The sequence below is a fragment of the Oryx dammah genome, unplaced genomic scaffold (assembly GCF_014754425.2).
Source record: "Oryx dammah isolate SB20612 unplaced genomic scaffold, SCBI_Odam_1.1 HiC_scaffold_5, whole genome shotgun sequence".
In the NCBI taxonomy this organism is placed as follows: domain Eukaryota; kingdom Metazoa; phylum Chordata; class Mammalia; order Artiodactyla; family Bovidae; genus Oryx; species Oryx dammah.
Window position 1 is genome coordinate 84,015,877 of NW_024070189.1, and position 25,433 is coordinate 84,041,309.

The following is a 25,433-nucleotide window of genomic DNA, read 5'->3' on the forward strand; positions in this document are numbered from 1 at the left end:
TTACTTACACTTTACTTGGTCAGCTCTTTTGAGAGTTTTTATATACAGTTGGTGCTTGAACAACATAGGTTTGAACTGCATGTGTCTATTTAAACATGGCTTTTTTTTTCCATAGTAAATATTGCAGCGTATATAGTACACTATCTTCAGTTGGTTAAATATGTGGATCCATGAAAACATAGGAACGGGGAACACCGAGGGCCAACTACAAGTTGTACACGCATTGCCCACCGAGCTGAGGGTAGGCGTCACCAGCGCCCATATTATTCAAAGGTCAACTGTACTCCCATACAGTTTAAATGGAACTTGTTGACATCCTCCCTTCTTTTTTAATCTTGGGATTTCTTTGGAAGATAGCTTGGGGTATGGGTTTCACTAAAGCTTCTACTCTGTGGCCCAGAGTTTCATAAGGTGGGGGAAGGTGAGAAACACTGATGGGAAGACCTCTGCTGGGCTCTGTGTGCTCTTTGTTGATGAACCTGACCTCTGATCTCTCTTCAGACATCATAAGAAATGCTCTGTCTTTGGTTCACTCTACCTGATGGGAGTCCTAACCTGTCCCTGAGGAGGTTCCTGCAGGTTTTGTACACTTCCATTTTGGTAAAGAATACTCAGAAATGGCCAACTCTAGCAAACTTTTAAACTCTATAGAAATTAGAGGTAGATGCTGAGTGGACAATGTTGATCAGAGGATTAATTCAGAGGGGCATTAATTTATAGTAAGATGGAAAAATGTCAAGAAACTAAAGTAGTAACTCAGAATAAACTGTCTAGACGTGCCAGATCTCATAGAAAAAGAAACAACAAAACAAAGGAGAAACAGGCAGAATCACAGAATTATATTTTGGGGATCTCAAAAATTGACATCTATCTAACTGGAGCAGAGGGTGAGCTATGTGTGTGCCACTCTCAGATGCCCTGGCAACTGGGATTTCTCTACATGGAAATGACATATTTTGGGAAAGCCAACACAGGAAGTAAGTACAGTAAATAGGAACTATTTAGTATCACCTTGGGGGAGGTTCTGGGAAAAGTTTTAGAAGGGCCTAGGCCACAGATAATGGAATAGAACTATGAAGGGCAAATGTTGTCTTAAGTATAAAGGATTAATTTTGAAATTTTATGTTGGCAAAAGTGTCTGGATACGGCTAACTTGTTACTTTTCCCACCAATTCTTGTCTAGCTGACGTGCATAATAAATCATGTAATTCCATGACCATACTGACTCACAGTTTCTACTAACTGGCTTCAACGCTTAGAAAGAAGCAGGACTAAGAAAAAAATAAAGTTCATTCTACATCTGCTCTGTAAAAATGGTTTAGATTCTGCTCAACCTAGCAGGTCAAAGTAGAAGCACAAATGCTTTCAGTTTCTAGTATTTTCCTAGAGCCTACTACTCATTCTCTTGTTCTGATTTGATACAAATTGGTAGATATTTATGGAAAATTCCATGATCTTTCACACACACTTTCTCTCTTCAGTGATACTTCTGGTGGTGGGGCAGAGTCAGGCTCTAGTTCAAGCTGCCCGATTGTATAATTTTCATTTGGTTGGTGAAGTGCGTGTGTGTGTGTGTGTGTGTGTGTTGGTGAAGTGTGTGTGTGTGTGTGTGTGTGTGTGTATAAGCTGGCATTTACTATTTCTGTTCATTTGACTAGATACTCACGTAGGGAAAGCCTATAATCTGGTTTCATTTAAAAATCTTTGCCTAGCGGCCAGCCTGAGTTTTTTTTTTAAGGTTTTTTATGAATCACTAATTTTGTTAAAAACCTTATGGCATATGAATCATTCTCAGTCCTTTCCTTTCTTTATTTACATTTTAATGTACTCTTAAGAACACAATGATGACCCAAACTCAATGCAATGTGAATTGAGTCTCTAATGTAAAAGAAAATTCAACTTCTTTTACTTGGAAAGATATCACACTAGTTACAAAGTCCCATTTCCAGGAAAGGGGGTGATGTCATAACTTATAGGAAGGAGACATGACTATTCAGCAAAAGGTACAGTTCTTGATGAGTCCCTGAAGAGGACCTCCAGTCCTAGACATGCAGATAGCCAACTCAGGTAAGAAGGTAACGCCACAAATGAGCTACCTAGATTTTGACAAACACATTACATAGCAGTGATTGAGGTACATAATGTATCATATTTTAAAAGCTGAACAGTTTATCCACATGTCATTCATCTAGTGATTAAAAACAAAAGAAAAAGTTTAAAAAAAAAAAAGAAATAGTTAAAAAAAAATTGAATAAGCCAAAGTTCCAACTATTGGCTCTTGGCCAGGAAGACTTCATAAGAGATGAAAGCCGCCTTCATCATTATTCATTCGGCAAAATAATCCATGCTTAAACAAATGACTTTTATATGTGCAGCATGTGCTGTGTATTCTGCTTCCAGGTGGAGCCCGTGCCAGCCCTTTTTGTGGTTTCATTTGTTGCAGTTGATCCCACTTGGAAATGAGTTGGAATCCTGGTGACCCACCTTGGCAGGACCTGCTGTCTGAGGCTGGCGTGAAGCCCATCTCACACTCGCAGCGATATGCGCCTGGGACGTTGAGGCACTGTCCGTTCTCACAGAGATTTATGTTTTCTGCACATTCATCAACATCTGTTGAAGGAGCAAATTACATCTCTATTAAGTTCCAAATCTCCTGACACATTTTTTTTTTCTGTTCCATAACTAAACCAATCTCACTGGCCTGAGTTAGTGTTCATTAACATCAAACAATTATCCATACACACCTAAATAAAGGTATACCACTAGACAGTAAAGCTGTTTATTCTATAACATGCAATTTCATCACGATAAACAGGAGGAATGAGGTATGAGATGTCTCTCCCATCTGTCTCAGTCCTCTTTAAGGCTAATTTGATGCATCAGTGTTATAGCAACATCATTTAGAGATAGCCAAGAACACTGGAATTAACCTTAAAATGGCATTAATTCATTTGAAAACATTAGAGTTAAAATGAACAACTCTTTCTTTCATTAATTCAAGCATTTTTAAGTAAAGCAGGGACACTCTATGGGAATGAGGGAAGTTTCTTGCATGCCATTACAATCTCATTAAACTTTAATTACACAGAGAAGAATCTCATTCTTATTTTAATTACACAAATGAGCATTATTCATAGATCTTAAAGACAATTCATTTGACTCTATCACATGGAAAGAGGGGTTAAGGGCAGAAACTAATGTTTATTGAGGGCCTATCACTTGCCAGGGAGTGTGCGAGTTGCCTGACATGCATGTTTTCATTTAGTTCACCAACCCTGTGAGGTTTAGAAGAGGAAGGACCCGAAGCTAAGAGTAGCCGACTGAGCCATGGGAGTCACAGTGAGCTAATGTGCAGCTGAGCCAGGGTCCGAGTCCAGCTGTGTCTGACTCCAAGGCCAGGCCCTTGCCTTCACACCACAGTGCACAGACATGCTGAGAAAGACGCAGCACCCAAGGTTTAGAAGTAAGAAAGCTTTACAACTGAATACACATGTTTTCTTAAAGAGGCATTAGAGAATTTTAAGTCTGAGTTCTTGACGTAATAATCATAACAAAAAATTATCTTTTAATTTGGGGTTAAATGTAAGTACATTAAACTGAGAAACACCTATCTTTCAAGCTGAAAAGTATTGTTCTTTATGTCCAGCAAGATGATTCTAGCCTTTTACATGAATCTAATGAGTGGATGTTTTATCCGCAAAGAATATAGTATGAATTTAGTCACATTTACTGAGCTCTTATGATGCATGTTTCTGAGCTCTTTACTTATATCATTCCATTTAATCCTTTCAAAACCATATGATAAACTGAGATTTTTATAAACACAATAAATAACCGTGATTGGGTAGGTCACAGATTTTAAGAAGCTGAATAGTTTTCCCATATGTCGCTCATTCGGTGATATAAATAAAACGGGGGAAATAGTATTATTATCATGACTGTCACCATGTCCATTCCAAAATGAGGAAACTAAGGACACACAGGCTAAGTAACTTGCTTAAGGCTACACAGCCAGTAAGCAGCATAGGCAAGGTCTGAATCCAGGTGGTCTGAATCAGAACCTGCTTTTGGCCATCGTGTTACTTAATGAATAAAAGGAAATGACAGTCATTAAGACCACATAATAGTAATAAATGCTATTATTTTTTAAAATTTCCCAGTTTTTGTGTTTAATGTAAGCAAAAATACACATTCACCTACAAGTCAAGTGTAAAAACAGAGGTAGTAATTTCAATCTCCTTTAACCACAGTTTTCTTCCAATGACAAAAACATATACAGTGCTCTGTGAAAATCAGGACCTCACCCACCTGAGCAGGTAAATCCATCTCCAGTGAACCCTTCGGAGCAGGCACATCGGTAGGAGCCTGGGGTATTAACACACTGAGCATTTATGCTGCACTGGTGAGTTCCATTAGAACACTCGTCCAGATCTGCATGTCAAGAGAACACAGTACTAAAGTTCAGAAATGAAGATGGAATATTTAAACACCCAGAAAGATTTTCATTTATCTTAATTTAAATGTAAAGTGGCCGAATGGAATATGTTTTAGTTCATTGGCAAAGTCAAAGTTCTAATTTTCTAAGATCTCCGATCTATGATCCAAAATGTTCATGCTACAAACATGGGCCAAAATAATTAGTTCAAGAGTTTTTTGAGCTATCTAATCAACTAGAATTATGTTTAAAAGAAAACCAGGGCTAGATTTCCTTCTGATTTCTACTTAGGGTGAATTTTATCATTGGATACTTTATCTCTAAAAATGTGGGTAATTTTCAAGATAATATTGAACTTCAGAGCAGGATAATTACCATAGAGTTTTCAAGTTCATTTTATAGATGGGGAAACCAAGATATGATTCTTGACCTCACAGAGCCCCTGGTTTAGTCACAAAGTTGTATCCGGCTTCTTTGTGACCCCATGGACTGTAGCCTGCCAGGCTCCTCTCTCCATGGAATTTTCCTGGCAAGGATAGTGGAGTGGGTTGCCCTTTCCTCCTCCAGGGGATCTTCCCAACCTAGGGATGGAATCCACCTCTCTTGGATCTCCTGAATTGGCAGGCGCATTCTTTACAGACTGAGCTGCCAGGGAAGCTCATGGAGCCCCTAGTCTAATGGAAAAGACACGTGCTAAACACAGAAAATTAAATTAAACACTGTTATACACGTACCATGAAGAAATATAAGGAAATAAGAAAAGGAGTCTAACTTGGAATACAGGAATTAGGAAGGTCCCACTGACAAATTATTTTCAGTTGACTTTGCACCTGAAGGATAAGCAAGAGTTGACCTGCTAAAAAGAAGTAGGGATGGGTCTTCCCTGCAGAGGGAACAGCACATATAAAGACACTGAGAAGGAAAAGCGCTTTGTGTGACAATAATTAAAGGCGGTCAGAGTGATAAAGCACAATGTAGGAGACTCAGGATAATGAAAGGTGAAGCAGGAGAGACACAAGGTCTTCTAAACCATGTGAAGGAAGCTGTATTTTATCCTGAATTCAATGGGCTAAAATGACAATAATGAAGAAATCAGACCCATGGTTTAAAAAATTGGTCTGGCTACTATGTGGAGAATGGATTGCAGGAAGACCAGAGTGGGAGGAGGTCTTTTATCAACTAACAGAGAGGAGGCGGCTGGGGAGACTGAGCCGAGAACAGCTGCAACAAGGGCAGAGGGATGGAGCTGGAAAGAAACAGCCGGATCTGGTGCCTGGATGTGGTTAAACCTCTTGTACTGAAGGCAGGCTATTTTCCAATAGTTGGCCAAAGTGACAGGTGGACAAGAAGCACAAAAAAAGGAGGCTAAAAAAGGAGAAAAACAGTAAACAAATAACGGGAATGGGGATATGGCTGAAAAGTCATTGGATTAATGATAGAAACATGTCCAGACTAGGGTAGGGAGCTAGTGGACTTAATGATGCCATGATAGAATGTTCCTTAGCAACGTTGTTTAGAAACTATGACAGTTCAAATTCTAGTCAGCTACAAACATTTGACAAGTATAAAACAACTGAGTGGACAAGAAAGTACATTCAAATAAACTAATTTGTCTTTAATAAGAGATCTTAAAACTATCACCAAATCCTTACCGCAGGCTTATCGGGTTTCAATGAGGAATTGTGGGGAGGCCAGTTTCACCTGCTTTAATTGGTATTTTGAATTGAGCTGGATCATTTTTATATGTTGGAACACACTTTATTGTCAAGGCACGTAAAACACTGAGCATACCAAGCAGCACTATGAATGATACCAAGAGTAAAATCCAGTTCCTTGCCTCACAGCTATAAAGGACTTCCTAGCCTCTGGTCAAGAACCATAAAACTTGGAGAATGGCAACTGTCTTCCCATTCTTCTAATCTGGCCTTTTGGAATCCAAAACATTTAGGTTTCCCTGGAAGAAGAATTCTATTTTCTATTAAGAAGCTTGCTATCAATCAGTTATTACAGACTTGGGTTATCTGAAAAAAAAAAAAAAAAACCTTTACATCCCCTTCATTTATTTCACTGGGTTTTATATCTTATGATTACCCTAGGAAAAGACTGAAAAAATATATGAGTCATTTTTCATCCTACAGCTGTTTGGATTTCTGGCTGCACATCAAATAACTTACTGAACAACAACACATTAAAATGCAGATGCCAAGGCATATTGTTGTAATTTGATCACTTATACCAAGGTTAAAGGGAACTCTTGGACAGAAATTATCTTGCAATGAAATATAGCCTTTGATTTTCCAAGAGAATAAATGAAAATAAGAGGCATGTTCCTATTCAAGTATGTGGGTTAACAACTGTGCAAAGAACAGCCTCTAGGAATTTTGTGTCTTAGCAAAGCTTATTTACATTTGCAAACTACTCACCAATACATTTGATGCCATTTCCAACCCAGCCTTCTCTGCAGCTACATTTGAAGCTTCCTGGGACATTTAGACACGAGGCATGCATGTCACAGTTGTGGGCACCAATTTCACACTCATCCACATCTGAGAAACCGTAGTGAATATGGAGAAGATAAGAGACAACCTAAGTAATTCTACTTTCAAGATATGTCTATACAGGCAAAGTTTTAAAGCAAACACAGAGAAAATGTTAACCTCATTAATTTTTAATATGTTTATAGACTCCAACAGAACCTGGAAGTACGTGATCCAAGTCAAACAAGGCCTTCCCTGAAGGAAATCGCCAGCCACAATATACAAAAATATTCCCTGGAAATGTTATCTGGAAAATGACCAGATGCTTATCAGTATATGTACATAGTGCCTTGTGATGTTGTGCATGTACACTTATACATATATGAACACGCAGAGTTCTTTCCTTACTTGCTGTTTCCTGGAGGTGTAGGGCTTAAGGAAGGTCTGAGCTACAGTGTAAGTCACCTACCACTTGGCTTGAGCAAAACACCCCTTCAAGAACCTTGAACAGTGATGGACCTCTGGCCCAAAGAACCAACCTTGGGACTTCAACCCCCCTCCCCTCTTTTAAAAGGCTGAAACTATTTAGTAGAGAGAATAAGAGATAAAGTGGGTGGAATGAACCAAGAACAAAGGCAAAAAGAGTAAATTTGGGTAGGGAGAAAAGAAGGCAAAAGCTAATGGAAAGAGAGAAGAAAAGAAGAAAGAAAAAGATGAGGGAAAGAAAGGAAGAAAAAGAGTCTAACTGTAAAGTTTAGATTAATTTGTTAGTTTCAAAAGCACTGTGAAACCTAGCAACAGCTGAGATTCCCCCAGGTCTTTTGGTGCTCCTTCTTTACGTATGTCTCCTGATGGGGCAGCAGGTTTATTAAGAAAGTGAACGCTGCCCCAAGAGCACATGAGAACCACGGGGGCCACAGTCTACGCCCATCCTCCCACTCTGTGTCCAAGCCCGTTCACAGTGAGGTCCGCGGCTCGGTGGCTCAGATTGTGCGCATCTACCGCAGAGAAGAACTAAACACATCACACGTGCTCTGGGCCAGTTTCTCATCACATTACTGCTACACCCTGGTGTGGCCAAAGTGCCAGACATTCCAGGGAACAAACGATTTTGCAGGTTAGCCTCTGAAATGCAAGAAGCTGAAACACAGGGCATACGAGCTTGACCCCTACCTGTGCATCCTGTGGTCCCTTTCTTCACTGAATACCCCAGCTGACAGTGGCAGATGAAGGATCCCTTGGTGTTCTCACATTCCCCGAACATGCAGATGTTGGAATTTAAGTCACACTCATTCACGTCTAGAGAATTTTCAATACCGTGGTTAATATTTATTCATTTTATAGATTAAATAGCTATTTTTAAAAACGAATAGAATAATATTGAGATATACAAAGAAAATTTCAAATATAATGTCTAATATCTGCAGGACCCAGTACTGCGGATAAATATTCTGTCTTTAAGGCTTTTCTTTCAAACAATTCTTCTTTTCCACTTTTATACCTTCTAATACAATGGTTTGAACTTTAAAAATAACCAAAAAAGCCTCTTCTTCTTATGCGTATATTTGTGTGTGTGCACACTGTACATAAATATTTACCCTGCTCGCATGATACTCACCAATGCACGTTTTCATGTCCATGGAAGCCATGAAGCCATCATAACACAGACAACGGTACTCTCCAGGAATGTTGGTACACTGCCCACCATCACAGATATCAGGATTATTTTCACATTCATCAATATCTGATGACACAAAATCAACGTTAAATGAAAACAAGAACGGCTTTTATTAAGGTCACGTATCCTGTTTTCCATCCAGTTCCGCTCAAAATATCGGAGCCAGGTTTGTAAATTAAGCAGACACACACATGCACATGGAGTCTGTGTATCTTCCTTCCGTACCTGCGCACGACCTGCCATCTGGCATCAGGGCATACCCTTCGCTGCAGCTACACTCGTAGCTCCCTTCCGAGTTGGTGCACTGCGTGTCGCAGCCTCCATTCATTATCATGCACTCATCAATATCTGTGAAAACATTACCTCCACGTTACTTGTCAGAGCTACTCCCCGCCCCCCTTTTTTTCAAAGAGAGTTTTTCAGAGAAAGCTTAAATAGTTTTGGATTTTTTCTCCCCACCATTCTTGCTGATTTATCACTGTACCATTAGTCTTTCTTAGCTCATTTCCTTTTAGACAGTGTTTCATTTGACATTTATTTAGCTCTAGTAACCTATGATTAAATAACTCAGAAACACAATATAAAATGAAATATAGACAGAAATATAGGACGTTTTCTAGGCTAAAAGCAGAGGTTCCTCTGCAAAACCACCAAACCATGGCATCTTAGAGATCTGCCCCCATACTTAAGATTCACTTTTAGGACGAAGGACTCCCATTGGCATCATTATATGTTCAGTACCAGAAGCACTCCTAGGCTGACTTGAGAAATACAAGTTCCAGACCCACTTGGCATCCTTACCTGTACAGCCCTGCCGATCTGGTGTGGCCTGGTACCCAGGGTTGCAGGAGCACTGATAAGTTCCAATCATGTTTACACATTTCCCATTTCTACACAAATTGTCACTCAGAGAGCATTCATTAATATCTATAAAAAGATACACAGAATTAACGTTTATGAAATCACAACATCATTTTAAACTATCAAGAATATGCTGCATTGGAGCAATGGACTTTATCATTATCCAAAGGGTTTTATTTACCAATACTTCAGGGGGAAGAGAGATGATTTCCTGGGGAAATTCAAAGAAAATGCTGCAATCTGTATTTCTCTTAGTTCTATCTACAACAGCGCTGTCCGGTGGAAGTTTCTATGTTAATGGAACTGTTTCACATCCATGCTGCCCCATGTGTAGCTGTGAGTGAGTGCTTGAAACGTGGAGGGTATGACTAAGGAACTGAATTTTTAATGTTATTTAATTTTAATCAAATTTAAATAGCCACATGAGGCTAGACCCCATCCACTTAGCACATGCCAGAAATAAAGCTGGATGATACTTAATACATGAATTCGCATGCTCAGCTGGTCCTAACAGGATGGTCACTTGTCTAAATAACATGATGGTTCCGGAGGGAAGACGGGTGGTTCCACAAAACAGACGGGCTGGAAACACGGCCCTCATTTTTCAAGTTTTCATGGCATTGTGTTTAGTGAGCCTGGACAGGTGGATTACAGATTATACTGACTGCTTTTAAATAAGCTAACTATTATAATGTGGTCAGATATCTTTAAAAAAAACTGAAAAGATCTATGGAAGAAGCTAGTACTAACAATGCAAAAATAGAAGAACAAGAGAATGGTAGAGAGACACTCCTTAAACAAGTTACTTGTCAAACACGATCCAGGAAAAAAATCAGACATAACAAGAAATTCACTTTGAATTCTCAAGATCACGAGGATGATGTGATAGATTTATGTTCATAGTCATGAAATATTTTATTGAACATGCAAAAATACATATCTTAAAATGTACATTATAACATTGAGGGAAACTTTTTCAGCTATAAAATCTAGTCATAAAAAATATGAAAATTAATTAGCAAAAGAAACAGATCTGAGTCACTAGTATCACAAATATGAATAAATATTCTGTAATTATCTGTGTGAAATACCTTTTTGTACTATTATTAATGTGGAATTTAAAATATTTTAAACCTTTAAATTCACCTTTTTATAATAACTTTGAAAAATGAAGCAGACTCATAGATACAGAGAACACACTAGTGGTTAGCAGTAGGGAGAAGAAAGAGGGGAGGGGCAAAATAGGGATGGGGTTAAAAAAAAAAGAGTTACAGGATTATATGAAAGCGCATATGCACTTTTAAAAATTGTAAAGCTCTATAAAATTTAAAGACTCTTTCCTTCAATAAAAAACATTAAAAGTTTAAAAGTAAATAAACTGTCTGGTCTATGATTTAAGATTCACCTAATCATTAGCTCAGTGATATAAATATGGATTATAAATAGACACGTGTAGACCGGGATGTGTTCAAATGCTTTTATTTGGGAGTGTGGGATCTGTTTTATTTTAAACTGTTTTATTTGCTCACACCTTTGAGAAAGATTTCCTGTACAGAAAACATTTCCTGGCTAAAGTAAAGTTTTAAAGCCTGTGGAATGCTTCAGGACCAGCGGGTGGGTCTTCTCTTATGCACCTGGTTCCCTGCTGAGCTCAGGGCCAGGAAAGCCTCAGGGCTTCCGTGAGGAGCAGGCCGGAGGGAGCACGTGTGCTCACACCCAGGTGAGCAGATCCTGTGATCGCAGACACAGGGCATAGGGTGGATTCTGGGCACAGGTGTGCTCATAGGCGAACCGTCAGGGAGCAGCCCCTCCAACAGAAGCTGCCGTCCCACCCCAGCCAACCCGGAGGAGGGAACTCCAAGGCCTGACACAGGGCAGGGTCCCTTCCAGAATGCTAAGAGGGGAGCAGAGATAATGCCACTCATCTGAGTGCATCACCAAAGCATTCTCTAAAGACACACAGCCTGATTCCAGATGTGTGGACTCCGAACTCCCAACTTTTAATCAGCTAGACTGCATATGCCCCAAACAAGTTCCCTAGAAAAACCTCTGATCTTTATGATCTTTCCAGGTTGAACCGGGAGGGTTTATGTGCTGAGGAGACAAACGTACCCACACAGTCCTCGCGTGATGGCGACAGCTCGTGTCCCAGTGGGCAGTCACACTGAAAGCTGCCCTCAGTGTTCACACAGGTGCCACCCCTACAAAGGAGAGGGTTACGTTCACATTCGTCAATGTCTGAAAGGTAAAAACGTGAGAGCCATTAAAGAACTCTGAGGAAAAGCTGTTCAGGACACAGACTGGGAGAAAGGTTCATTATCTGAGTCATGGTGATTCAAATGGAGGAGCTGGGTTAACACAAGATGGGAGCAGGTTCTCCTCACTTTCTCTATGATTAGTAGATTTAAGTATCACGTTCTCCTTCGAAAGACAGTGAGCTCTCAAGGCATTTACTTGCATGAAATGACCAGCCTCACAAGAGGTAAAAATAAACAGTGCTTGCTTTCCATCAGTCTAAACTCCAGACATCATATGTCTCTATCTCTAATCAAGGTGATAGAAAAATCTTAGACTGATCACCTTGTATATCCCATGAAGTGAGTCCTAAAAGTTGCTAAAAATGAAACAGTGGGCTAAAAGGTGGGCAATGCCAAGAGCTTGTGTAATGTCAGGAAAAGAACATGGGATTCTCATAACAATAAATAAATTTGGGGGTCAACACCAACACCATACATTTTAAGTGAACCTCTGCTCAGTAGTTACTCTGTGGTGATTTCAGATTCTATAAATAAACAGAACTCAGTCACAATATCTCACTGCCATTGAGGCGCCAAGAGGCTGGGGCTCCCTAAGAGTTAGAGAGGAGCAGATTTCCTGTCTAACATTTAGATCTGTGCTCTCTCACCACAGCTCCTTGCCAAGCACACTATTAACAACTCTGAGACAAGCCAAAGTCGCGCTAACGAGTCTGTGCTAGACCTGTTTCCAAACCGGAGCGGCTTACCCATGCAGTTCTTCATCATCATGAACCCACTCTCGTAGCCTTCGAAGCACTCGCACTCAAAGCTGCCCGGCGTGTTGACACAGATGCCGCTGCCGCAGAGGTCAGGAGAAATCCTGCACTCGTCAATGTCTAATCCACAGGGTTTAAAAGAAATTAAAAAAAACCAGAGTGAGATGAGAAGGTGTTAAGGAACAGAGAGATTTGGCCTTCTAAGTGCAGGTGCTGGAGGAATCGGGTGAGCAGGAGGAGGATGGATTTTCAGGAGATGCCCTAGATGGGGACAGGGCTGCAGGCACATTCCTTTCCCCAACTGCCAAAACTGTCACAGCCAACGGGCAGGTGCTGTCTTTTTGCCTTTAAGAACTCTGAAATTGTGGATTTCTCTTTATGGTTTAGAAATGGTAACAGAAGGATGAAACAAGCAACTGTGGTATGAGAGGACCAAGGCAGGCGGCAAACGAGGAAGCAGTCTCCACATAGATGGAGTCCCATGCACAACCCAAAGGCCACGCTAGTTCTGAGGCACTAGCCATGTCCACCCCTGGTGGGGGCCTGTGGGGGCTGCTGCCTCCGAGCAGGGGTGGCTGGGCTGGCCCCAGGGACAGCTTCAGAGGTGGATGCAAATCAAATACTGAACCCTGAGCCAGAGAACACACATTTATGGCAGGGTCACAGAACATGCTCCAACTGTGCTTTTGTGTAATATTCAGGTGGAAGAGCCTACTGATATGATTCTTAACAATGAAAACAAAGGACAATGATGGGCTTTTGTGTTTGTCATTTTTTATACAGTACGGTGAATAAGAATCTTTAATAGTAGCACATGTGTTCTCAAAAACAGGATTCTGTGAGAAATCTCCCATTCCTAAAATCAAGATTTTCAACAGAGTAGTCATATCTATAAAATATGATTAAGAAAATATGACTTGTTTAACCACTTTTGTCACAGTGGGGGGAAAATGTTATTGTCACCATATGTTTATTTTGGTGAATTTTAATTTTTAAGTTTTTCTCTCACAGGATTTATAAATAGCTTATTTGCACATGTTTCCTTGGGCAGAGGGTGGTCTCAGTCCCAGCTTTCTCCTGGCTTTTGTTTTTTTTTCTCTATTGATTTTCCCAATTGCAGGACATATATACTGAAAATCCAGGTACTTTCTTTTGAACAAAAGTCTTAACAAAATCAGCTGATTCAATTAAGCAGGTAAACAATGTGCATGCTAATTACCGTATTTTTTATCTATGAGAACCATATGAAAACACAGAACAAGTTCAGTGGCAGAGGAGGGACAAATTCTGGCTGCTGTGATGTGGTGGGAGCTGCACAGTGCAGATTTTGAACTCTGGAACCACAGAGCTGGACACAAATCCCACTATTGTCATTTTCTGAGTGTAGGGTCTTGGGAAAATCATTTAATTTCTCTGTGCCTTTGTTTGTTTATCTGTAAAATGGGGCATGTATTAGAACCTATCTCATAGGAGTAAGTGAATCGACATTTCTTTGTCTTATAGAGAGTGCTATACATATAGTAAGCTATTCTCTGTTAATAATTAGTATTCTGAAGGAGGTGACTTTTGAATTGATCCTGGAAGGTTTGCACAGAAATTCTAACTTTAAAAGTGTAGAACAAATAGAAAGTCAAGAGATAAAATGCCTAGGTAAAGAAAATTAATGCACTTCAGAGAACAGTGAGTTACAGAGAGGCTGATGATGAATCCAAGCACAGGCAAGACAGGTATGGTGACTATGGTGACAACGTGGGGAGCAGTAGACGGGCCTTTTGTGCTATGAAGAAGGGCAGCCACCCATGTCCCGCTGTCCTTTCACACTATAGTTCACAGCACCACAGTGCTGTTAATAAATTTCTCTCTTGAACAATTTAAACAAGGCAGGTTTCAGAGTCATTAAATGATGTGGCTAACTTCACGCCAAAAACAGAGCAGTCAGAACTGGAGAAGCTTCTTTATCCTGGTCTAGGGTGGTCTGAGTCAATGGAAGTTGCTCTGTGGGAAGTTACACAAACTAAGCCCTGCTTTTTAGCATGAAAAACCTGGTGGGTGTGAAATTGAAGGATCTGACTGGGGGAAGTTATGGGGTGGGGGTGGGGGGTGAAGATGCTGGAGGAATCTGCAATGTAGGAGAGACTGTGATGTGCTGCCCAGATCTTGCTTCAGGAAGGAAGTATTCACATGTCCTTGCCCTCCGCTTATGGGACTGTGGCTGCCAGAAAGTCCCAAGGTGGGGGCTACCTTCAGGAGAAACCTCAGCTCCCTACAATCACAGCTTCCTCTGGGTGGCTGTACCCAAATATTCATCATGCAGCTACGTCAGCACCAAGGCCCTATGCCCTAATTCAAGACAATCCTGATGTGCCTTCCAGAAAGATTCAGAGCTTCGCCATTGAGGGTGCTGAGGACCACACTGGCACTGCATCACAACCTAACTTTTCCTTTAGGCCCCTTCTGCCTCCTTTCCCTTCCTCCCCAAGTCACTGACCCCCAAATCAATTCCTAACAAGATTCCAGCATGCTCATCTCTGCTCAGGGTCTGTGTCCTGAAGAACTGAACCTGCATCAGGAATAGTAGAGAAGAAATACTCGAAACGAAACAGTCATTTTGATGGGAGAATATACAAAGCCTTGTCACTTGTCTGTTGGGAGAGGAAGGGGTCAAAATTAAGTCTTAGGTTTCAAACCCAAGTGAAACGATAATATTAATACATGTAAAGAAGACCCTAGACAGAGAAAGCAGGGTGGGACAAGGGGAGATGAAAAAAGAAACTGTCTAGATGAAAGTCAGAAATTTGAGAGTGCAACTCAGGAACAGAGGGCTAGAGAGACAGCCCCTCGGAGTCAGCTCGACAGAGGCCATCCAAAAAGTCGTGGTGGCAAACGCAATTCTGAGAGGCAGGATGCGGAGAGACCAGAGGACTCTGGAAACTGCCGAAGGCAAGAAGAATCTGTGAAGGTTAGAAAAGGAGCATCACAGTCATGACAGGACAACTGAAAGAGGGAAACAGCATGAAAAGAAAGAGATACAAAAACCACGGAGAAGGTCTGACCAGAGATCAAGGAGAACAGGCACCAAGAGAAATTAACTTTTGAACTTAGCAAAGGTGTTTTGCAAGAGTTTATATATACACACACACATATGTACACACACACACACAGACACACTCAAGAAATTCTGATGTGCCTTCCAGATTCAGAGTGGTGAGGGGTACTGAGGACCACACTGGGACTGGGTGACATTGTGTGTGTGTGTATACATATATATATATATGTATGCGGAAGAAGAAGGGAGAACAGCATTCAAAAGTGCACAAGGCTACAATGGGAAAGAAGAGGGTGGGATGAATTCAGAGAGTAGCATTAACAAATACACACTATCATGTGTAGAATAAAGCTCGTGGGAAGCTGCTGTATGGCACAGGGAGCCCAGCTCCGTGCTCTGCGATGAACTAGAGAGGTGGGATGGGGCGGTGGGTGGGAGGGAGGCTTCTGAGGGAGAGGACGTCTGTATACATAGAGCAGTACTTTCAAAATAGCAGAAGAAAGGAGAGCCAGGTTTACCTAATACAACAGAAGAACAGTTTTACCTGTGCAGTTCCTTTCCTCCATGTCTAGGGCAAAGCCACTATTGCAACGGCACTTGAAACTCCCGATCGTATTCCTGCACTTTCCATAGGTGCACATCCCAGGAAACGCTTTGCACTCATTGATATCTACAAGCAGAACAGAGTCGGAATGTAGAGCTGGTCAAAACAAAAGAGGAGGTCCATCATTTTAAGTGAAGAACCTACCTTGATGGAAATTCATGTACTCAAGTGAGAATGGAGGGTGGTGTTAAAGTTTTAAGTGATTACACTGATGCCACACAGAAAGTTTCAGTTGCAAAAGAGTTTGTATTTGTAATGAAGTGTTCTGATCCCTTTACTTCTGACCATTTGTTTTGTAAAGTTTAGGGGGCACAGAGAACTTTTTGCAGCATCAGGGCTGCATCTCATCAGGCTATGCTGAGAAAAGCAGTGGTGCAGTGGTACAGTAGAAGGATGTAAGAAAAGTGTTATCAGCTGTCCCAGTGTCTTCTCTGCAGTACCAACTTGTATAGGGGATTTATGCTCCTGGGCCATAGGCTGGTTGTACGTTTTAACAAAGAAAATAAAGTGGGGAACCAAACATTTAGAGCAAATCAAGCCTCAGAGAATGTGGAAGGTGAGCTTTAGTGTGGAGGGACCCACGCGCTGCTGACAGTTACCTTTGTAAAACGGCCTCCCGGTAAGGACGTCCCCTCTGTTAGCAAAGCCAGGCCCCCGGGGGCACAGGGTCTCATACTCTTTGGTGCCAAGTCTGGGGCACTCCTCACACTCGGTGCCCCAAGCTGCTCCGACCGCACAGCAGCAGGCATCCATGCGGAACTTCCCAGGTACAGGATGGGTGCATTCGTCCTCATCCCACTTCAAGTAACAGTGCTCCATGCGGATATCTACAGGGAGGGGGAGCCACAGACTGAGGTCAAGATGTCAGAGTCATTGAACATTCACATACGATCACCTGCTTAGCCCCTCCCTGGCAGGACTGGTATCAATTCTATCAGAGCAGTTTGTCTCTTTTGTTTGCAGAACATTTTCCATTTGCCTATGCAAGTCTCTTCTTGAAACTTTCTCACATCCACAGCCACAGTGAATTGCTGCAGCAAAATTGAAGTAGTGACAATGTATTTAACCAAGGTATAAGGATGAAGAACAGCCAATACATCCTCATAGAAAGTTACAAAGGTATCATTTGGAGTGATATTACTACTAAGAATTTATTTTGCTGAGTGGTAACTGAAAATCAATGATATAAATTCATATATAGCATCATTTAGTTACTGAAGGCAATTTGATTTCGTTAGTTATTTGATCATACTGTTGCTGTTGTTCAGTAGCTCAGTTGTATCCAACTATGAAACTCCATGGACTGCAGCACGCCAGGCCTCCCTATCTCTCACCATCTCCCAGAGCTTGCTCAAACTCATGTCCATTGAGCTGGTGATGCCATCCAACCATCTCATCCTCTGTTGTCCCCTTCACCTCCTGCCCTCAATAGTTCCCAGCACCAGGTCCTTTTCTAGTGAGTCAGCTCCTCGCATCAGGCAGCAAAAGTATTGGAGCTTCAGCGTCAGCATCAGTCCTTCCAATTAATATTCAGGACTGATTCTCTTTAGGATTGACCCATTAGATCTCCTTGCAGTCCAAGGGACTCTCAACAGTCTTTTCCAACACCACAGTTCAAAAGCATCGATTCTTTGGTGCTCAGCTCTCTTTACGGTCCAACTCTCACATCCATACATGACTACTGGAAAAACCAAAGCTTTGACTAAACGGACCCTTGTTGGCAAAGCAATGTCTCTGCTTTTTAATATGACGTCTAAGTTTGTCACAGCTTTTCTTCCAAGGAGTAAGCATCTTTTAATTTCATGGCTGCGGTTACCAACTGCAGTGATTTTGGAGCCCAAGAAAATAGTCTGTCACTGTTTCCATTTGTTTCCCCATCTATATGTCATGAAGTGATAGGACCTGATGCCATGATCTCAGTTTTTGAATGTTGAGTTTTAAGCCATACTGCTACTATTATTTTGTCATCTTCAAAAGGTACTTTACTTTTTCCTAAACTTTGGAGAAAATTTAAAATTCCAAAAACAATTTTTCTTTATTATTAGACTTTGGATATTTCTAAACAATTCCATATGATTTTATAGTCATCAGTTCACTTCAGTTCAGTTGCTCAGTCATGTCTGACTCTTAGCAACCCCATGAATCACAGCATGCCAGGCCTCCCTGTCCATCACCAACTCCTGGAGTTCACTCAGATTCATGTCCATCGAGTCAGTGATGCCATCCAGCCATCTCATCCTCTGTCGTCCCCTTCTCCTCCTGCCCCCAATCCCTCCCAGCATCAGTCTTTTCCAATGAGTCAACTCTTCACATGAGGTGGCCAAAGTACTGGAGTTTCAGCTTTAGCATCATTCCTTCCAAAGAAATCCCAGGGTCGATCTCCTTCAGAATGGACTGGTTGGATCTCCTTGCAGTCCAAGGGACTCTCAAGAGTCTTCTCCAACACCACAGTTCAAAAGCATCAATTCTTTGGCGCTCAGCCTTCTTCACAGTCCAACTCTCACATCCATACATGACCACTGGAAAAACCATAGCCTTGACTAGATGGACCTTAGTCGGCAAAGTAATGTCTCTGCTTTTGAATATGCTCTCTAGGTTGGTCATAACTTTCCTTCCAAGGAGTAAGCATCTTTTAATTTCATGGCTGCAGTCACCATCTGCAATGATTTTGGAGCCCAAGAAAATAAAGTCTGCCACTGTTTCCCCATCTATTTCCCATGAAGTGATGGGACCAGATGCCATGATCTTCGTTTTCTGAATGTTGAGCTTTAAGCCAACTTTTTCACTCTCCTCTTTCACTTTCATCAAGAGGCTTTTTAGTTCCTCTTCGCTTTCTGCCACAAGGGTTGTGTCATCTGCATATCTGAGGTTATTGATATTTCTCCTGGCAATCTTGATTCCAGCTTGTGTTTTTTCCAGTCCAGCGTTTCTCATGATGTACTTTGCATAGAAGTTAAATAAGCAGGGTGACAATATACAGCCTTGATGTACTCCTTTTCCTATTTGGAACCAGTCTGTTGTTCCATGTCCAGTTCTAACTGTGGCTTCCTGACCTGAATACAGATTTCTCAAGAGGCAGGTTAGGTGGTCTGGTATTCCCATCTCTTGAAGAATTTTCCAGTTTCTTGTGATCCACACAGTCAAAGGCTTTGGCATAGTCAATAAAGCAGAAATAGATGTTTTTCTGGAACTCTCTTGCTTTTTCCATGATCCAGCGGATGTTGGCAATTTGATCTCTGGTTCCTCTGCCTTTTCGAAAACCAGCTTGAACATCAGGAAGTTCACAGTTCACGTATTGCTGAAGCCTCGCTTGGAGAATTTTGAGCATTACTTTACTAGCATGTGAGTGCAATTGTGTGGTAGTTTGAGCATTCTTTGGCATTGCCTTTCTTTGGGATTGGAATGAAAACTGACCTTTTCCAGTCCTGTGGCCACTGCTGAGTTTTCCAAATTTGCTGGCATATTTATAGTCATACTTTATATCAAATTTAAATATGCTTCAAAAATTAACTTAAAATAAAATTTGTGTTATTACAATAACTAAACTATATGATATTGCCAACTTTTCACTTACCATTAATTAAAAAAATTTTTTAATACATTAAAGCTCTTTGAATATAATAATTTAAAAACATTTACTATATAGCTTTTTGAATACTCTTTAAATATATAATTATTTGAATACTTATTTAATTTATAATTTTAAAATACTTAAATACCTTGAAGATCTTGGACTATAATACTACCATTGATCACAATTTGTCTACAAACTCTATTTCAAATATAAGCCTATGTAAAGCTATATTACAAACTAAAAAGTTATTGTTTCATAACACACTGGGAAAAAATCCCTTAGGTAAATAAAAAATTGTTCAGAGACAACATAGAATTATCAGAAGTTTCTTTTTCAATCATGAAGCTTAACTTTAGTCAAGGATGACACTGATAAATAAAGTCAACTGCCTGGAAGGCTGCAGTCCATGGGGTCACTAAGAGTCGGACACGACTCAGTGACTTCACTTTCACTTTTCACCTTCATGCACTGGAGAAGGAAATGGCAACCCACTCCAGGGTTCTTGCCTGGAGAATCCCAGGGACTGGGGAGCCTGGTGGGCTGCCGTCTATGGGGTCGCACAGAGTCAGATATGACTGCAGTGACAGCAGCAGCAGCAGCAGGCATTTCTACAATATAATATTGATAGAAAGAGCTTCTTTCTTTACAATCTTTTAAAAAATAGAGCATTAAGAAAAGTTTAAACTCTGAAGATGGTAAAGGAAGGGACAAGATCAGTCAGTGTGTGCACACAGAAGCCACATAACTTTACCACGACTCTCCCCACCGTCTTGTCTAGAAGCATAGCTGCAGTGGACTGCTGAATGTTAACTTCAAACATGAGTCGCCAATTTTTCCTCTATGTTTAACATATAAGGTCTCTTATTACATTGACTCAGTGTAAAAGATTAAACAGGACTAAAACACCTGATTAAAAAACTTAAAATTTTTTTTTGTGCGTGTAAGTTTTTTCTTTGTTTAAATACACCAGGCTCACAGAAGTCTCTAAGCAGTGAGTAGTTCACTGAATGTGTGCTGAATGTGTGCTCACTCACTCAGTCAGGTCTGACTCTTTGCGACCCCATGGACTGTATCCCACCAGGCTCCTCTGTCCATGCAATCTTCTAGGCAAGAATACTGGAGTGGGTCGCCATTTCCTTCTCAGGGGATTTTCCTGACCCAAGAATTGAACCCACATCTCCTTCATCCCCTGCACTGGCAGGTGGATTATTTACTACTTGAGCCACCTGTGAAGGCTAGGTGTGTGAAAGTAGAAACTTGTAAATATATTGGTATTTGTACTCCCATGCTCATAGATGCCTTATTCACAACAGCCAAAAGGTGGATGCCACCCAAGTATTCATCAATAGGTAAGTAGACAAAAAAAATGTGGTACATACGTACAAGAGAATACCACTCAGTCTGAGAAAGCAGAGAAATACTGATACAGGCTACAACAGTGATGAACTCTGGAGACACCACACGAAGTGAAACAAGCTAGTCATAGAAGGACAAACATCATATTATCCCTTTCATATGAGGCACTTAGAGCTGTCAAGCCCACAGAGACAGAAAGCAGAAGTATAGATACCAGGGGCTGGGAGAGGGGATAAATAGAAGTATTTAATAGGTTCAGAGTTTTCAGCTGGAGAAGAGGAATTTTGAGATTAATTTTTGAGCAGTACCAATTTTCTGTATTACACAGAAACCATTTCATTTAAAAGTGAAAGTGAAAGTCGCTCAGTCACGCCCGACTCTTTGCGACCCCATGGACTGTAGTCCATGGAGTTCTCTAGGCCAGAATACTGGAGTGGGTAGCCTTTCCCTTCTCCAGGGGATCTTCCTGACCCAGGAATCGAATCAGGGTCTCCTGCATTACAGGCAGATTCTTTACCAACTGAGCTATCGGGGAAGCCCATTTCATTTAAATTCATCCATTTAAAAAATATTCTGTAGTGATTTCCTCCAAAATACTTTATTTAAAGGAAGTTTTCCAGCTACCAACCTAATACATTTGGTCAGGACACTCCAAAATAAGAAAATGTATGCTTGGTTCATGAATCTTACCCAAACACACACGGCCAGTTCCATCCAATGTAAGGCCTTCAGGGCACTCACAATGAAAAGATCCTTTGCTGTTGACGCAGCGTCCATTTGGGCAAACGCCAGGAAACACCTCACACTCATTAACGTCTGCAGGGAAATGAAGCAAGCAGAGGAATAAAGATGTCACTGATAGAAAAAGCAGGTGTAATCTTACTTCCTGTATAGCATATTCATTCTGCAATAATGTGGATTATTACCTCAGTTAAGCAGATATATTTCACAACGAAGCTCCCGAGTCTCCTGGGTACCAGCTGTGAAAACTGCCACAGCCTTGCTCATCCATAAAACACAGCCGAGACAAGCTCTTTGCCAGCTGCTCTATGCCTTAAAGGCGAGGGATGAAAACTTACCCCACAGCATAAAGAGGAGAAATGGGAAACACAAAGCTGTTTCCTAAAAGTATTATTCTAAAACATTTGTTGACAACATAAGAGTATTTTTACTGAAATTCCAAGGTCTTTGAGAATGATAAGTATCTCCAAAGTATGGGAGATAATGTCAATTTTAAATACTTTCCTAAAGATTCACAATGTTTTCAAGAACCTACTCACCTTCACAAGTAACACCTTTTATCCTGGCAAACCCTCTTGGGCAAGCTGTATCTGTGAGAACGAAGGACACATTTTTTTTCCACATTACAAAAGAAAATACAACTGTCCTAAGTGCAACAAACAGAATAATGGAATCAAAATTGAACTAAATAAAAACCAAAATCCGGGTTTTAGAGGCAAAGGATTCCAGCTGCCTATAAGCTGTGGTAACTCTATCAGTTTTTACCTATACTGAGATTCTCATAACTTTCCCTACAATTCCCTTTTATTTTTCACATTGTCAACTGAATCATAAGTAAACCAAAGACTTGAAGGAATGAGATCATTTTCTACTGGGACACATGCAAACAAGAATACTGGAGGATACTGATAGTCATCCAGCAGCTAAATTCTAGTTGACTTCCTTCCTTGTCTAAAATATTCAGAAGGTCTGCTTATAGTAAGAGGATAAACCCAATACATATTTCAAGAAGTGAATACATTTTACCAGAAAAGAGATCATATGAGGGAGGGCAATGACCTTATGGTCTTCCTCACTAGGTAAATATATAGAGAAAGAGGTGCTTAGTTGAGGAGGAAGCTTTCCGATGCAAAGCCCAGAATCCTGGTGGGCAGGCTCCTACCTAGCTCACACCGCTCACAGGGGCTCCCCCAGGCGGCCCCAAGCGTGGCGCAGCATTCGGATTTCAGAGTAGCTCCATTGATGTTCACCTCACAGCGGTTGTCCTGGATGTTGAGCCAACAGGTCCCTTTCAGGCTGTCTGAAAAGGAATAAGAAACAATGGGGAGTTCTCATCTCTGAAGAAAATACAACTCAGTTCTATACACCAAAAACATTATTTGATAGTATTAAAAAACAAAACTGTTATCTTAACTTTTATATATCCTAGACACATTTACATGTACATGCATTTAAATGCATATTACATACATGTAAATTTCACATGATATTTGAATTAATACAATTATATATCTGGGTATTCTAGGAGCAGCTGCTACTGCCCAAGACTTCAATACAGGGATCTGCAAATAACAGCCCATGACTGTTATAAGATCACTACTTGTACACCTGTGGTGGATTCATGTCAATCTATGCCAAAACCAATACAGAATTGTAAAGTAAAAATTAAAAATAAATAAATAAATTTAAAAAAAATAAAATAAAAAAAAAAAAAGATCACTACTTGTATGAAAAATACTTGTAAGATTTATTCTTTATGGCAAATACTTTGATATTTAAGATTTTAACCAATGGCACTCTGCAAATAATCTCCTTCTCTCCCAATGCCCTACCAAATAAACCACACACAATGGTTCTTCTATTAGAGAGAAGCCAATTTTTCTCCAACTGAAGATAATCATTTGATGAGTAATTTGAAAAAAAGAAATCTTAAAGATAAAAAAGGAAATAAAACCTTTAAAACCACCATTAAGACACACCATGGATATATATGATGTATTTTCTTTCAGGATTTTTTCTATGGTATGTAAGTACAGCTTTATCTCTAGTTCAAAATGTAATACATATTTATGATAAACTATTTGAAGAAATAGCAGAGAAAATAAAAGAACTACCTGTAATGCTACCATCCAGACACAACTACTCCTAACTTTTAAGACTATGTTTTCACACCCAATTTAATTTCCTCCTTAAACGATAGTTAAAAAAAAAAAAAAAAAAGATTTTGAAGCAGAGAAAAGGAATCCCAAGTTGACATAGCAATATTAACTGGGTAAAATAAGTCCTGTGATGATTTCCTGGCAGTACTGTGGATCTCAGTTTCTCGTGTGTAACATTACCAAGCTTCTTACTAAAATGCAGATTCATAAGTCTCCAGGTGTGTGGCCTAGGAGTCCGCATGTGAAAAGCTCCTGAGATGGTCTCTCTGCAGGTGATGTGTAAAATGATTGAACAAAAAGCTTAATAGCATATGGCAGTCATAGACTTGGAAAACAATAAAGTAAAAACATATTCCTACAGCATTTATTTTATTTAAAACTCATTTAATAAAAAGGACCAATAAGGTTTTACAATAAAAACAATATAACCAGAAACACAGGAGGATTCTTTACCAACTGAGCCAGAGAAGCCCAAGAATACAGGAGTGGGTAGCTGATCCCCTCTCTAGGGGATCCTCCTAACCCAGGAATCAAACCTCAAGGGTAAAACAAAGGAAACACCTCTGTCCTTGACTGAATACAAAGAGCTATGGGGCAAGGATGAGAAGAGATGGGTAGTCTGCTTTTTTCTATTTTGAGATTTCATTTGGATAAAAACTGTGCACAAATGAAAGAGATTTGCTCATATGCATTTGTATCAGCTATCACATTATAAATTTTTTATAGGCTTAAACATGCAAATTCCATAGCATAGAGGAAACAGTAATGATAGCGTAAGGCTGCTGCTGCTGCCGCTGCTAAGTCGCTTCAGTCGTGTCCGACTCTGTGTGACCCCATAGACAGTAGCCCACCAGGCTCCCCCATCCCTGGGATTCTCTAGGCAAGAATACTGGCATGGGTTGCCATTTCCTTCTCCAATGCACGAAAGTGAAAAGTCAAAGTGAAGTTGCTCAGTCGTGTCCGTCTCTTTGCTACCATGTATTTACATGGTCTTTTAAGAACTGGGTTAATTACTGATTTATCACCTTGACTGTAGTCATTTTAAGATATACTGTGATAAATATTTACTAATATTTCTTGAGGCAGCAACAAGCACTATTAAAGGCTTTCCATATATTAGTTTATTTACCCGTTAAAACAACCCTATAAGATACAGACAACTTGTAGATGAGAAAACTGAAGCACAGGGGTCAACTAATTTACCAGAAGAAGGTCACCCAGCCAGGAGAGGGTCAGCATCAAGATTCAAACTTGCACTGTATTATTTTAGAGGCCTCATTCCACAACATAGTGCTTCTTTAGACTGGTATTGTATCAACACTGAAAACTCACAAAATCAATAGACATACATTCATACACAATCCATCTCTCCTTATTGTTTTTTCTTGCGTGTGTATAGGTATATATGTAACTACATACACATGCAGTCACAATATAGATGTAGTTATATAGTCAGAGGTTGGTTAAGCTCTCCAAAAATATAAAGCAG

General features: G+C 40.4%; 1 protein-coding gene across 1 annotated transcript in view; it reads right to left on the reverse strand.

The window, feature by feature from the left end:
- The window catches only part of FBN2 (fibrillin 2), a 226,740-nt gene that overhangs the window by 50,359 nt on the left and 150,948 nt on the right, over positions 1–25,433 (reverse strand). Inside the window, exons 21-34 of the mRNA XM_040241764.1 lie at positions 22,948–23,085; positions 22,325–22,375; positions 21,735–21,860; positions 16,714–16,941; positions 16,055–16,180; positions 12,456–12,584; positions 11,564–11,689; positions 9,392–9,517; positions 8,816–8,938; positions 8,531–8,656; positions 8,086–8,211; positions 6,859–6,981; positions 4,309–4,431; positions 2,485–2,610 (exon numbers count right to left, since the gene is read on the reverse strand). Coding sequence (XP_040097698.1) covers positions 2,485–2,610; positions 4,309–4,431; positions 6,859–6,981; positions 8,086–8,211; positions 8,531–8,656; positions 8,816–8,938; positions 9,392–9,517; positions 11,564–11,689; positions 12,456–12,584; positions 16,055–16,180; positions 16,714–16,941; positions 21,735–21,860; positions 22,325–22,375; positions 22,948–23,085 — 1,797 coding nt within the window. The remainder of the gene's footprint in view (positions 1–2,484; positions 2,611–4,308; positions 4,432–6,858; positions 6,982–8,085; positions 8,212–8,530; positions 8,657–8,815; positions 8,939–9,391; positions 9,518–11,563; positions 11,690–12,455; positions 12,585–16,054; positions 16,181–16,713; positions 16,942–21,734; positions 21,861–22,324; positions 22,376–22,947; positions 23,086–25,433) is intronic.